Source organism: Saccopteryx leptura, chromosome 6 (assembly GCF_036850995.1).
Source record: "Saccopteryx leptura isolate mSacLep1 chromosome 6, mSacLep1_pri_phased_curated, whole genome shotgun sequence".
Taxonomy (NCBI): Eukaryota; Metazoa; Chordata; class Mammalia; order Chiroptera; family Emballonuridae; genus Saccopteryx; species Saccopteryx leptura.
In genome coordinates this window covers 135660374-135676022 of record NC_089508.1, presented here as the reverse complement: position 1 = coordinate 135676022, position 15649 = coordinate 135660374, and the positions used below count along the sequence as shown (strand labels likewise).

Below are 15649 nucleotides of genomic sequence, written 5' to 3'. Positions count from 1 at the left end.
AGTTCATCCCCTGAAGGTTTCATTTGGATTGCACTTTTTTGTCTTCTCATTGTCTGTGTTTTGTTTGTAGAGTTAGTTGAGTCTAGGCTTGGTGTTGTCTGCCTCCAGTTTTCAGTTGTGTTATTTCTAGGTCTTCTTGGGTTGGTATCAGCTATTATTTGTAATCCACTTTCGGATTTGGGCAGCTTTGAAGTCTTGATTTGCTTGTTTTCTTAACAGGTGATAGTCTTGTTTACTGATCTCAGCAGGAGGCTTCCTTGTAACTGTATCCAGAAATGCAGTCGGTATAACCTGAGACTCTGAAGGCCTCTTCCACCAACTAATCTCTCTGGGGGCAGGGTGTTTTCTCAGCTTCAGTAGGGGGAGGTGTATCTCAGATCTCCATGGAGACCTGAGTTACTGCCCCTCCTCCCCACTTCTTGTTTTCCGCTGTGTCTTGTTGTGCTGATTGGAGCTGGAGAGATATCTGGAGATCTCTGATCCAGAAGCAATTCAGTACTGTTTTGTGGGGAAGGATCAGTCCCTCCCCCAGCTATGGCTGCCTCCAGCACAAATGAGCAGCTTTTTTTAGATCGTCTCTTGTATTGCTTAGCCCCTCACAGTCTATCCCTCTCTCTTTCCTTTCTACTTGGGAGATAAGCTCGTCTTTTCAACACACCTCGCTCCCTGGTCGACAGGCAAGTGGCTGTGAGCAGTATTTTCTGCTCTTTTTCCTGGGGTGAGATCCCCTCTGGGCTCTCAGCCTCACCCCCCCCCCTCCATTCCTGTAAGCAGGGGAGATTCAGGTGCTCGCTACCAGGTTTGTTGTGGCTTCTTCTTTGCTCCTTGGTTTTTGAGAGCTGTTCTTGTAGTCCAGAGTTTGTTTTTCATGCTGATTTTTCCTAAATTGATTTGTATTCCAGTTTGGTGGTTAGAGTTGGGTGTCTGTGCATCCGCCTACTCTGCTGCCATCCGGTTTTTGTTTTTTTATCCAACCTGCTACTCTGTCCACTTTATTGATGAGTTTAGTCTATTTATATTTAGGGTAATTGTTTACACTTAAGGATTCCCTATAGCCATTTTATGCTTTGTTTTTTTGTTAGCTTTGTCTCCTTTGGCTTTTTTCCTTTGTGTTTCTATCAGTTGTGTTTTTTTTGGTGGTATTTCATACATGTTTCCTATTTTTTAAGCTATGTGTTTTAGTGTTGGTGTTTTCATGGGTGGTTACATTAAATTATTAATAGGAATATTTTCATATGTATGAGAGTTCTTTGTTTTATGAGTGCTTCTGCCTTCCTACCTCCTTTGAAACTGCAGATCTTTATTCTCTCCCCTTTCTGTTTTTGTTTTCACAGATTATTCTTGTTTTTATTGCAATTCTGTTGGAGATTTTACATGTAGTTATGTTGCTTTTTTTCTTTTTACATTAGAATAACCTCCTTGAGTGTTTCCTGTAGGTTTTCTGTTGATTAATTTCCTCAGTTTCTGTATGTGTGGGAAAGTTTTTATTTCTCCTTCATATTCAAAGGATAACTTTGATGGATATAGTATTTTTCGCTGGTAATTTCTCTCTTTCAGTCCTGTGAATGTTTGGCTCCACTATCTTGTGGTTTGTAGATGCATGATTCTTTTCAGGCACCCCTGCAAGTCCAGCTGGAGTTCCTTCTGTGAGTTATAGCTGTTCAATTTGTTAAAATTTTGAGGGTATCTTTCACTTCATCATTATTCTGATGTTTTCTACTCTTTTATTGAATACTCAAACATGTCTTAACAAACATGTCACCATACTATTGGCAATGTCTTTCTCTGTTTCATTTCTCAAAGTTAAGCTGTAATGCCTTAGCCATTATTTACCTGCCTCTAAAAACCATCTTCCCACCCTGTGCTGTTTTACTGCAAATGATTTGCTGTGGATAGGGAAGCTAGTGGTTGTTAAGAATTTGCTATAATTTATATTTGGGAAATTAAGTACATGACTCTAGTACAAGGACATTCAGCTCCATTTAGGGGCCACCAGGGACATTCTTATTTTATTTCCATTATGCCTCTTGAGTTAAGGAAATATTTCCTCTTTACAAAACAAAAAACAATGCAGCTCTTCAAAGGTGCTTAATATTTGCTAAGAGCAACCAGAATCATTTTAGTAACTTCTAGGAAGAAAACTTAAAAATAACTAAGAAGATAATGATGCTGAACTCATGTGAGGAAGATTTTTGCATAGTTTAACCACCTAAAATTATTATGTTTCACTGTGAGCTAGTTAACAAGCATCACAATTACTCTGTTTTCCTATAAGGTAACAGAAAGGGAGTTAAAATCTGGAGGAGCCAACATCCAAGTGACAGAGAAGAACAAGAAGGAGTATATCGAGAGGATGGTGAAGTGGCGGGTGGAACGTGGCGTGGTACAGCAGACAGAGGCACTGGTGCGGGGCTTCTATGAGGTAAGTCCCAGGCCTACTTGAGGAAGGCTTTTGGGCAAGACCTTCATCACTGGATATAACTTGTGGGAAAAAATGAAAGGAAGAACCAATGCAGGCAAAGGGCTCAGCTCTATTCACAAAAGTGCTAAGAAGACCAACTTGACAGGGATAAATGATAGCTCAGTTTTCTGTGAAACCCAACTCTTGTGATAGGTAAAAATTACTCTAAAAAATTGGTGGTATAGCCCTGGTGTGCCAGATTTGAAAACATACAACATATCCTTGTTAAGATATCTGCATGTTGCATTTACTTTTATTCAATAAAAAATATAAAAATAAAGGTAATGAAGTCATTGGAGGAAACTGTCCACTCTTCCTAGACTTTTATTTTTTGTAGTGCCACTTTGTGACACATGATTTGTGTTAAGCTTGTAAATCAAGAAGACAGTGACAGCTGATCACCTTTCTGTGCACCAGAAATTGGTACCCTTAAACTTTTCCAGTTTGTAAACAAGACTTTAAATGTATTTTGAGGGCTTGGGTCTTGTTTCCCTGCCATAGTGGAGAACAGGATAGGTCATTGGCTCATCTTTCACTAGTTTGATTAAATGAGGAACACCTGACAGGTGTTCATTTGTGCCTGATACATTTGAGATGGAATGTCAGAGCTCAGAACCATAAAAAGCAGGTCCTTCAAGATATTTGAGGAAGAAGGGGGAAAGGAACTGAGGATAAAAATACAATGCTTTTAACGCTTATTTCTAGAAAATAAATTATAGTTTGATATAAAAAAAGAGGATGCTTTTTTTTTAAGTGAACTAGTAATACTAATAACTATCAAGTCACTTCAAAGTGATTTAGACTTTTTGTCTTTAAATGTAAATTTACTTGAAAATTTAAATGTGAGTAGGAAAGTTGAGTCCTGTTTGTCAATAATATCATTCTGGGGGTAGTCGTATCAGAGGTAATGAAAAAGCATGGGACCTTTTTTGAGTTTCCAGTTCATGAATGATTTGTGTTTCAAAATGTATAAAAAAATTACCATGCAGATTTTTTCAAAATAAAATTCCTAGAAATGAAAAATATAATAATTGAAAATAGGCATTTACTGAGGGAGGTGACCAGATAACACATGGGTTATATATATTTTTGAGAAATTTTAAAAATTGATGCATAGTTTTTTACTTATTTTTAACAGCTTTTCCAGGTTTAATTGATATACAAAGAACTGCACATATTTAATGTACAATTTGATGAGTATAATTTGATAAGACAGTGGTGATATCATCACTACAGACAAGGGCATACACATATCCAACACTTCCTAAAGTTGAAAAACAAAATGTGTGAGTCACAATAATAACACATTGAAAAATATATATAAATAATTGTCTGTCTTTCAGATTAAGCCACAGAAATAATAATAATGAATAGAACTTTCAATGTTAATGAACATGTATGCTGAAGTCTAATCTGTATTTCAGGTCATAGACTCTAGACTCGTTTCCATATTTGATGCCAGGGAACTGGAGCTGGTGATAGCTGGCACAGCAGAAATTGACCTAAATGACTGGAGAAATAACACTGAGTACCGAGGAGGTGAGCTGGCAGAGCTTGGAATGATACTACTATCACAGATACAAGTCATCACTTTTTAAAAATTTTTGAGACAAATTTACCATTTTAAAGCAAGCAATACAATGGCACTTAGTACATTCACAATGTTGTGCAGCCATCAACTCTAGCTAGTTCCAAAATATTTTCATCATCCCAAAAGGAAACCTGTACTTGTTAAGCAATTGCTCCCCATTTTTTCCTTCTACTAAACCAGGTAAATATCAATATGCATTCTGTCTATGGATTTACCTATTCTGGATATTTTATGTAAATGGAGTCATTTTTATAAATAGTTCTTTCTGTCTGGCTTTTTCACTTAGCATATTGTTTCAAAGTTTGTTCATGTTTTAGTATATTTCAGTACTTTATTTCTTTTGATGGCTAAATAATAATCCATTTTGTGTGTGTTTATATATATAATATAAACATAAATTAAGAGTAATAGCAGCATGGAAGATACTCCTGATCTCTCCCCTAGAAATTTCAATAAATTGAACAGCTACAATACAGTGAAGCAACCCCAGCCGGGCTTGCAGGCTTGCCTGAAAGATCTGCACACAAAAAGGACTAAAAGTGGGGAGTTAAAAAAGATGGGAAAAAGAAAACACACTCACAGTCAGATCTGGAGAGAGGAAAGACCTGGACTGCCTGGTTTTTTATCATCAGGGGCTCCAGCGAGAGAAAAACCCAGAATGACTGGGTATTTTTCACTCAGGAAGAGCAGAGAGATTGAGGGGCAGAGGGGAGATACTAAACCAAAGCAACAGCACCATGGTCTGCCTGCAGTCTGCACTCAACACAGAGAGAGAGAAAACCAAAGTGCAACACCCCCCCACAGCCTCCCAAATCCTGCCTCCCTCACCTTATGGGGTACAGAAAGTGCCAGAAACAGACCTCACAGATAACTCTCCAGAGCCATGTTCCCTAAAAACAGAGGTGCTCTGCATCTGGTCCCCTTGCCTGTTAAGATATGGGGAGGAGCACCTGCAGTCCTGAAATCACCATTGTTAAAGCTGTAAATCCATAAAGTCTTCACAACATGCCACACACATCAACACAACTGCAGCCCTGCCTACATCATTGCAGCAGCAATATCTCAGCAGGGGTCAGCCCAGGAATTTTATGGAACTAAAACTTGTAATACATTGCCACCTACTAGAAGAAAACAGAAAAAAAACTCCAAAGTCCTTTTTTCCCTTTTTTTATTTTTTCTTTTTTTCTCCCTCTCCTTTTTCTCTTTTGAATATTATTTTCTTTAAATTTCTTTTTAGTGAGATACAGAGAGAGAGATGAACAGATAGGGACAGACAAGAAGGGAGAGAGATGAGAAGTATCAATTCATAGTTGCAGCACCTTCAGAGGTGGATTTAATGGCATGTGCCCTGGGCCCCAACTTATGAAGGGCCTCAGAAAACCCCAACCTGACACTTTTTTATAATGTAAGGGGCCCAATATTTTCTTCTGCATGTGGGGCCTCAACTGACATTAGTCTACCTCTGGGCACCTTAGTTGTTCATTGTTTTCTCATGTGCTTGAACCTTTATATTTTTTACTTATTTTTGTGGGTGCATTCTTTGTTTTGTTTTGGTTTTTGGTTTTTCTTTTAGCCTTATCATTTTTTAATTTCATTTTATTTTTTCAATTTTTTTTTCTTATATGTTTATTGGTAGGGTTCTTAACTACACCATGCTCAAATGCCATCAAGAAAGAGAAATTGAACACCATGGCTACATGAGGTGGACAAGTAGTTCAGAAAGAATATAAAAAATCTCAAGAAAGCAATCTCAATCACATGGGAACCTTGGAGTTAAACAATAGAGAATTCAAAAATTGTGATTCTAAAAATACTCAATGGTATGCAAGAAAACACTGATAGGTAATTTAATAAGCTCAAAAGATGAACAATGAACATAAAGAGCAGTTTACTAAGGAGACTGAAACTTCAAAAAAGAACCAAAGAGAAAATTTTTTTTAAAAACTCAGTATGTGAATTGTAAAACAAAGTATCAAGTTTAACTAACAGAACAGGACAGATAGAGGAGAGAATCAGTGCCATCAAAGACAGGCAACTAGAGAGGCTACAGAGAGAAGAAGACAGAGACTCATAAAAAAATGATAGAGCTCTGCAATAATTGTTTGACTCCATCAGAAAGAACAAAATAAGAATAAGGGTTATATCAGAAGAAGAAAAGACGGAGAAGGAAATAGCCAATTCAAACAAATAATTGATAAGAACTTCCCAAGCTTATGGAGTTAGATCCTTGAATCCAAGAAGCAAACAGAACACTGAGTAACCTCAACCCAAACAGACCTTCTCCAAGGCACATCATAATAAATTGTCAAAAATTAATGACAAAGAAAGAATCCTCAAGGCAGCTAGGGAAAAGACAAACATAACATATAAAGGAAGGAAACCCATTAGGTTATCATCAGCTTCTCAGTAGAAACTTTACAAGCCAGAAGAGAGTGGACCCAAACATTTAACATACTGAAAGAGAGAAATTACCAGCCAAGAATACTATATGCATCAAAGTTACCCTTCAAATATAAAAGAGAAATAAAAATGTTTCCAGACATACAGAAGCTGAGGTAATTATCACCAGAAAACCTCCACTGCAGGAAATAGTTAAGGGCATTATTTTTACCAGATAAAAAGAACAAAACAAATCAAAACTACAACAAAAAGCTCTAACAAGTTTACAATAAAAATAAGAAAAAGCAGTGATGACAATACCATAAAAAGGGAGAGGATAAAGATGTGCAGTAGCAAAGGAGAATGAAGTACAAAAGCACTCATAAAACAAAGAAAAACTTATGTACGTATGAAAATTTTTCTCTTAATAACCTAATGGTAACTACCTACTTAAAAGCCACTATTGAAACACATAGTTTAAAATAAAAAATCAGGAGGAATTGTATGGAATGCCTACAAACAAAAACTGACAGAGGCCCTGGCCGGTTGGCTCAGCGGTAGAGCGTCGGCCTAGCGTGCGGAGGACCCGGGTTCGATTCCTGGCCAGGGCACACAGGAGAAGCGCCCATTTGCTTCTCCACCCTTCCGCCGCGCTTTCCTCTCTGTCTCTCTCTTCCCCTCCCGCAGCCAAGGCTCCATTGGAGCAAAGATGGCCCGGGCGCTGGGGATGGCTCTGTGGCCTCTGCCTCAGGCGCTAGAGTGGCTCTGGTCGCAACATGGCGACACCCAGGATGGGCAGAGCATCGCCCCCTGGTGGGCAGAGCGTCGCCCCATGGTGGGCGTGCCGGGTGGATCCCGGTCGGGCGCATGCGGGAGTCTGTCTGACTGTCTCTCCCTGTTTCCAGCTTCAGAAAAATACAAAAAAAAAAAAAAAAACTGACAGAAACTCAAAAGAGAAGAACCCCCCCCACACACAGGAAATACTCAAAGGGCAATTCAACCAGAAACAAAGAACAAATCAAAACTACAAGTAAAAGCTCCTAAAAGGTTACAATAAAAAGAAGGAAAATTAGTGGCAACAATAATATAAAAGAAGAAAAGATAAAGATCTGCAGTATCAAAGAAGGATGGAGGCAAGAACTCATAAGACAAAGGACTCATACATATGAAAATTTTTCTTTTAATAACATAATGGTAACCACCCATAAAACAACCAATACTGAAACACATAGCCTGAAAAAAGATGGAACAGGGGAAAGAAGTATGCAATATCACCAATATAACCCTCATATCAAAACCTGAAAAGGACAACACAAAAAAAGGAAAACTACAGAACAATATCTCTAATGAATACAGATGCAAATATCCTAAACAAAGTACTAGCAAAACAAATACAACAATATATTTAAAAAATGATGCATCATGATCTAATGGAATACATTCCAGGAGCACAAGAATGGTTCAATATATGTAAATCAATCAATGTAATACATCACATCAATAAAACAAAGAACAAAAGTCATATGATCTTACCAACAGATGCAAAAAAGGCATTCGATAAGATACAACAACCATTCATGTTTAAAACACTTAATAAAATGGTTATAGAAAGAAAGTACCTCCACATAATGAAAGCCATATGTGACAAACATTCAGCCAATATCATATTAAATGCTGAAAAACTGAAGGCTTTTTCTCTAAAATCAGGAACAAGTCAAGGCTGCCCACTCTCTCCACTCTTATTCAACATAGTTCTGGAAGTTTTAGCCAGAGCAATCTGGCAAGAGAAAGAAATAAAAGGCATCCATATCAGGAAAGATAAGTAAAGGTATCACTTTTTGCAGGTGAAGTGATCCTTGTATATAGAAAACCCTATGACTCCACCATAAAATGATTAGAAACAATAACTCAATACAGTAAAGTTGCAGGATAAAAAAGTCAATATACAAATGTCTATAGATTTCCTATATGCCAACAATGAAACTTCAGAAAATAAACTCAAAAAAATAATTCCTTTTACAATTGCAACAAATAAAAATACCTAGGAATAAACTTAATGAAAAACTTTAAACTACAATGCATTATGGAAAAAAATCAAAAAACACACAGAGATGACATCAGAGTAATGGCGGGTTAGGAAGCGATACCGATAAATCTCCCCCAAAACTCAACAAGATCTTCAACCAGAAACAGAAAAACCTATACTTGGAGCCTCCAGATGCTTCGCAATACACCCAAAGGTATGGTCGAGTGAAAAATTGGCTAAATATATAACCAAACCCCGAAGGAAATAGGGAGTAAGAAATGCCCCGCCTTCCTCACTAACCTAAACAGGGCGGCTTTTTCTGGGATCCGTGAATATAGAAACTGAGGCGGGCAAAGGGGGTGAATAGATCCAGGCCGCGGCACAAACGGCCGAACCAGGCTGTGGCACGGAGATCCAAGCCAAGGAAAAACTGATCCTGTGGCAACCCGGGCAATACAAGCTAACACTCGCGCCAAACCCAAACAAAGAAAGACAAGCAGGGCGGCCATTTTACCCGGTCTCCTGGTAGGCGTGCGCGCAGTTAGTGGGCGAGAGATTTCTTCCTAGGCCCCTAGAGTGGGTGCCCGTGTTGCCCCACGGAGAGGCAGGGTCAGAGGCCTTTCTGTGGGCCAAGGGCAGAGTCTCTGGGCAGCCCCAGCGCCCTGGGAAAGCCACGCACGGGAGGGAGTGAGAACTAATTCCAACAGTGGAGATTTTCCGTGCTGGAGGGGGTTTCACTCAGAGGGAAATGCGGCCGGCCTCATATCCTGGTCTGCGCACGCAGATAGTGAATGAGAGATTCCTCCGAGTGCCTCGGCAGTGCGCGCCCGTGTTATCGCACAGAGGGGCAGAGTCAGGGGCCTTTGTGTGGGCCAAAGCGGAATCTCGGGCCACCCCAGCGCCTTGCAAAAGCTGCGCATGGGGACGGAGCGAGACTCAATTCCAACGCTACAACTTTTCCCTGTGGTTGGGGGTTTCACTCAGAGCGTGAGACTGCTGGCCGGATATCCTGGTCTGTGCGCGCAGACAGTGAGTGAGAGTTTCCTCCAAGCGTCCCGGAAGTGGGCGCCCGCCTGTGTTACCGGACAGAGTGGCAGAGCCAGAGGTCTTTGAGTGGGCAGAAAGCCCACCTGATTATGCTAGCAGCTCTGACTGACTGAGGCTTACCCAGAGCCCTGTGCTGAGTGGAAATAGAGTGGGGAGTTGCCAACTCTTTGACCCTCTTACTATCCAGGCAGAGGCAGCAGCAACCCCATAGCTGGATTATCAGGCTACTAATTGAGGAAGGAAAGACTAGGAGACAGGCTCCAGGAACACGAACTCTCTCACTGGCGGAGCCTATAAATGCTAATGAGCCTCGACTGCCAACGAGACTAAAGCACAATACATGACATTGCCATAGAGACTTATCAACTGCAAACCTCTACCTGAGCGTGCCAAAGGGGCAGAACCCGGGGTACAGAGTCACCGACCAGGAAGAGGGAGAGAAAAGAAAAAGCAAGAAGATAACCTCTCAAAATCAAGAATAATCTGCAGACTTTATAACCTATCCCATTTTATTATATTTGTTCATTTGTTTCTCTTATCTTCATTCTTGATACTTTTTTTCCTCCTCCAATTTGGCCGATTAACTCTCTGCCGGTCTTACTCTCTCCTCTCCTTGAACTACACTACCCATAATTGTTACATCTCCCATTATCTTTTCTCTTCTCTTCCTTTCTCTCTATGAGGGTTGCACTCCAAAACACTTAACTCTCTCTCTCTCTCTCTCCTTTCTTTTTTCTTCTTTTAGTGGTTCCCTCTTTTTTTCTCTCTCTCTCTTTCTTTTCTCCCTCTATATTAGTTTCTTCCTTTCTCCTTTACATCTCCTCTCATTCAAACCTCAATAACAAACAAAGTATCTTATCTGGGACTCAAACTTATGTTTGTGGCATTTTGGGGGGGTTTTACTTCACCTTTTTAACTCACTAGCAGTGCTCCCATCCCTGGCTCTCCATTTTATCTAGTTCTTGTTCCACTAAATACAATAGTAATTTTTTAAATTGTCCCCCCATTTTTCCATTTTCCTCTTATTCCTCTCATCATAACTCTTAGACAACCAACACCTAAAAGCAAATCATTTTATTCTTGACCCAAATTTTTTCCTTATTTGCTTTTTGTGGGTCCATAAGCTCTTTTTTTTTCTTTTATCTTTTTTTTTCTTTTTTTTTTTTTTCCCCTTTACTACTTTTCCCCAATTCAGGCCCTCCATCACAGGCATTGTTTGTTATAATTCACAGTTCACCACAAGATTTTCTCAAGAAAGAGGGGAGAGGAGAGGAGAGGAAAAAAGGAGGGAGGAATAATTTCCTTTTTCTAAAACTTTTATTTTATTTTATTTTTCTTTATTTCATTATTAATTTTTTTTAAAAAAAAAAACTCTTTTCGATTTTTTATTTTTTTATTTATTTTTTATTTTTTTAACTTTTTATTCTTTATTAAATCTCATTAATACTATCAACAAAACCACCCTCAGATGCCATTAAGGAAGAGAAAATCGAATATCATGGATACAAAAGAAAGAGAGGTAACACAGCTAGATGAGGAAAAATCTATGGAGAAAAATTTAATATATTGGAAACCTTGGAGCTAAATGACAGAGAATTCAAGATAGAAATCCTAAAAATCCTCCGAGATATACAAGAAAACACAGAAAGGCAATTTAGGGAGCTGAGAAAACAACTCAATGAACACAAAGAATATATGTCCAAGGAAATTGAAACTATAAAAACAAATCAAACAGAGATGAAAAACTCAATTCACGAGCTGAAAAACGAAGTAACAAGCTTAGCTAATAGAACAGGTCAGCTAGAAGAGAGGATTAGTGAAATAGAAGACAAGCAACTTGAGGCACAACAGAGAGAAGAAGAAACAGACTCAAAAATTAAAAAAAATGAGATAGCCCTACAAGAATTATCTGACTCCATCTAAAAGAATAACATAAGAATAATAGGTATATCAGAGGGAGAAGAGAGAGAAAATGGAATGGAGAACATACTCAAACAAATAATAGATGAGAACTTCCCAAGCCTGTGGAAAGAAATAAAGCCTCAAGTTCAAGAAGCAAAGAGAACTCCGAGTTTTCTTAACCCCAACAAACCTACTCCAAGGCATATCATAATGAAATTGACACAAACCAACAGCAAAGAAAAAATTCTCAAGGCAGCCAGGGAAAAGAAGAATACAACATATAAAGGAAGGCCCATTAGATTATCATCAGATTTCTCAGCAGAAACTCTATAAGCTAGAAGAGAGTGGACCCCAATATTTAAAGTCCTGAAAGAGAGGAACTTTCAGCCATGAATACTATACCCATCAAAGCTATCCTTCAAATATGAAGGAGAAATAAAAACATTCACAGATACAGAAAAGATGAGGGAATTTATCATCAGAAAACCCCCACTCCAGGCCCTGGCCGGTTGGCTCAGCGGTAGAGCGTCGGCCTAGCGTGCGGAGGACCCGGGTTCGATTCCCGGCCAGGGCACACAGGAGAAGCGCCTATTTGCTTCTCCACCCCTCCGCCGCGGTTTCCTCTCTGTCTCTCTCTTCCCCTCCCGCAGCCGAGGCTCCATTGGAGCAAAGATGGCCCGGGCGCTGGGGATGGCTCAGTGGCCTCTGCCTCAGGCGCTAGAGTGGCTCTGGTCGCAATATGGCGATGCCCAGGATGGGCAGAGCATCGCCCCCTGGTGGGCAGAGCGTCGCCCCTGGTGGGCGTGCCGGGTGGATCCCGGTCGGGTGCATGCGGGAGTCTGTCTGACTGTCTCTCCCTGTTTCCAGCTTCAGAAAAATGGAAAAAAAAAAAAAAGAAAAAAAAAGAAAACCCCCACCCCAGGAATTACTAAAGGGGGTTCTCCAATCAGATACAAAGAACAAAAAAAAACAAAGCCACAAGTAAAAGCTCCAAGAAGAACACAATAAAACCAAATTTAAACTGTGACAACAACAAAAAGAAAGAGGGGGAGAAGATGGAGATTAACAGTAGCAAAGAACGATGGAGTGCAAAAGTACTCACAAAATAGTTCGCTACAATGAACAGGAACAGGGTAGGGACCCTTTTCATTACTCAAAGGTAACCACCATTGAAAAAACCACCACAGAAGCACATGAGATAAAAGAGATAGCAACAGAGGAAAGATGTATGGAATACAACCAAATAAGAACAAAAGATAGAAAAATGAAAGAGAAGGATCAAACAAGACACAAAACTAACAAAAATCAAGATATAAAATGGCAATAGGGAACTCACAAGTATCAATAATTACACTAAATGTAAATGGATTAAACTCACCAATAAAAAGGCACAGAGTAGCAGAATGGATTAAAAAAGAAAATCCAACTGTATGCTGCCTACAGGAAACTCATCTAAGTAACAAGAATAAAAACAAATTCAAAGTGAAAGGCTGGAAAACAATACTCCAAGCAAATAACATAAAAAAAAAAAGCAGGTGTAGCAATACTCATATCTGACAATGCGGACTACAAGACAGCAAAAGTACTCAGAGACAAAAATGGCCATAATGGCTAAGGGGACACTGAATCAAGAAGACATAACAATTCTTAATATACATGCATCAAACCAAGGAGCACCAAAATATATAAAACAGCTACTTATTGATCTTAAAACAAAAACTGACAAAAATACAATCATATTTGGAGACCTCAATACACCGCTGACGGCTCTAGATCGGTCATCCAAACAGAGAATCAACAAAGACATAGTGGCCTTAAACAAAACACTAGAGCACCTGGATATGATAGACATCTACAGGACATTTCATCCCAAAGTGACTGAGTATACATTTTTCTCCAGTGTACATGGATCATTCTCAAGAATTGACCATATGTTGGGCCACAAAAACAACATCAGCAAATTCAGAAAAATCGAACTTGTACCAAGCATATTTTCTGATCATAAAGCCTTGAAACTAGAATTCAACTGCAAAAAAGAGGAAAAAAATCCCACCAAAATGTGGAAACTAAACAACATACTTTTAAAAAATGAATGGGTCAAAGAAGAAATAAGTGCAGAGTACAAAAGATATATACAGACTAATGAAAATGAAAATACGACATATCAGAATCTATGGGATGCAGCAAAAGCAGTGATAAGAGGGAAGTTCATATAACTTCAGGTATATATGAACAAACAAGAGAGAGCCCTAGTGAACCACTTAACTACCCACCTTAAGGAACTAGAAAAAGAAGAACAAAGACAACCCAAAACAGGCCAAAAAAAGGAGATAATAAAAATCAGAGCAGAAATAAATGAATTAGAGAACAGAAAAACTATAGAAAAAATTAATAGAACAAGGAGCTGGTTCTTTGAAAAGATCAACAAAATTGACAGACCCTTGGCAAGACTTAGCAAGGAAAAAAGAGAAAGAACTCATATAAACAAAATCCAAAATGAAAGAGGAGAAATCACCACAGACACCATAGATATACAAAGAATTATTGTAGAATACTATGAAAAACTTTATGCCACTAAATTCAACAACCTAGAAGAAATGGATAAATTCCTAGAACAATACAACCTTCCTAGACTGAGTCAAGAAGAAGCAGAAAGCCTAAACAGACCTATCAGTAGAGAAGAAATAGAAAAAACCATTAAAAACCTCCCCAAAAATAAAAGTCCAGGCCCTGACGGCTATACCAGCGAATTTTATCAAACATTCAAAGAAGACTTGGTTCCTATTCTACTCAAAGTCTTCCAAAAAATTGAAGAAGAAGCAATACTTCCAAACACATTTTATGAGGCCAACATAACCCTCATACCAAAACCAGGCAAGGATGGCACAAAAAAAGAAAACTACAGACCAATATCTCTAATGAATACATATGATAAAATACTAAACAAAATACTAGCAAATCGAATACAACAACATATTAAAAAAATAATACATCATGATCAAGTGGGATTCATCCCAGAATCTCAAGGATGGTTCAACATACGTAAAACGGTTAATGTAATACACCATATCAACAAAACAAATAACAAAAACCACATAATCTTATCAATAGATGCAGAAAAGGCTTTCGATAAAATAAAACACAATTTTATGTTTAAGACTCTCAACAAAATGGGTATAGAAGGAAAATATCTCAACATGATAAAGGCCATATATGATAAACCATCAGCTAACATCATATTAAATGGCACTAAACTGAAGGCTTTCCCCCTTAAATCAGGAACAAGACAGGGTTGTCCACTCTCTCCACTGTTATTTAATGTGGTACTAGAGGTTCTAGCCAGAGCAATCAGACAAGACAAAGAAATAAAAGGCATCCATATCGGAAAAGAAGAAGTAAAGGTATCACTTTTTGCAGATGATATGATCCTATACATCGAAAACCCCAAAGAATCCACAAAAAGACTACTAGAAACAATAAGCCAATACAGTAAGGTCGCAGAATACAAAATTAACATACAGAAGTCAATAGCTTTTCTATATGCCAACAATGAAACAACTGAGAAGGAACTCAAAAGAATAATCCCCTTCACGATTGCAACAAAAAAAAATAAAATACTTAGGAATAAACATAACAAAGAATGTAAAGGACTTATATAATGAAAACTATAAACCATTGTTAAGGGAAATAGAAAAAGATATAATGAGATGGAAGAATATACCTTGTTCTTGGCTAGGAAGAATAAATATAATCAAGATGGCTATATTACCCAAAGCAATATACAAATTTAATGCAATTCCCATCAAAATCCAATGACGTTTTTTAAAGAAATAGAGCAAAAAATCATCAGATTTATATGGAAGTATAAAAAACCCCGAATAGCCAAAGCAATCCTAAAGAAAAAGAATGAAGCTGGGGGCATTATAATACCTGACTTCAAACTATATTATAGGGCCACGACAATCAAAACAGCATGGTATTGGCAGAAAAATAGACACTCAGACCAATGGAACAGAATAGAAAGTCCAGAAATAAAACCACATATATATAGTCAAATAATTTTTGATAAAGGGGCCAACAACATACAATGGAGAAAAGAAAGCCTCTTCAATAAATGGTGCTGGGAAAACTGGAAAGCCACATGCAAAAGAATGAAACTGGACTACAGTTTGTTCCCCTGTACAAAAATTAACTCAAAATGGATCAAAGATCTAAACATAAGACCTGAAACAATTAAGTACAT

At 38.3% G+C, this 15649-nt stretch overlaps 1 protein-coding gene across 2 annotated transcripts in view; it reads left to right on the top strand.

The window, feature by feature from the left end:
* Positions 1-15649, top strand: part of HECW1 (HECT, C2 and WW domain containing E3 ubiquitin protein ligase 1) — a 512769-nt gene that overhangs the window by 484908 nt on the left and 12212 nt on the right. For both annotated transcript variants that reach the window (XM_066342679.1, XM_066342680.1), the window contains 2 exons: positions 2276-2422; positions 3886-4000. In XM_066342679.1, coding sequence (XP_066198776.1) covers positions 2276-2422; positions 3886-4000 — 262 coding nt within the window. The remainder of the gene's footprint in view (positions 1-2275; positions 2423-3885; positions 4001-15649) is intronic.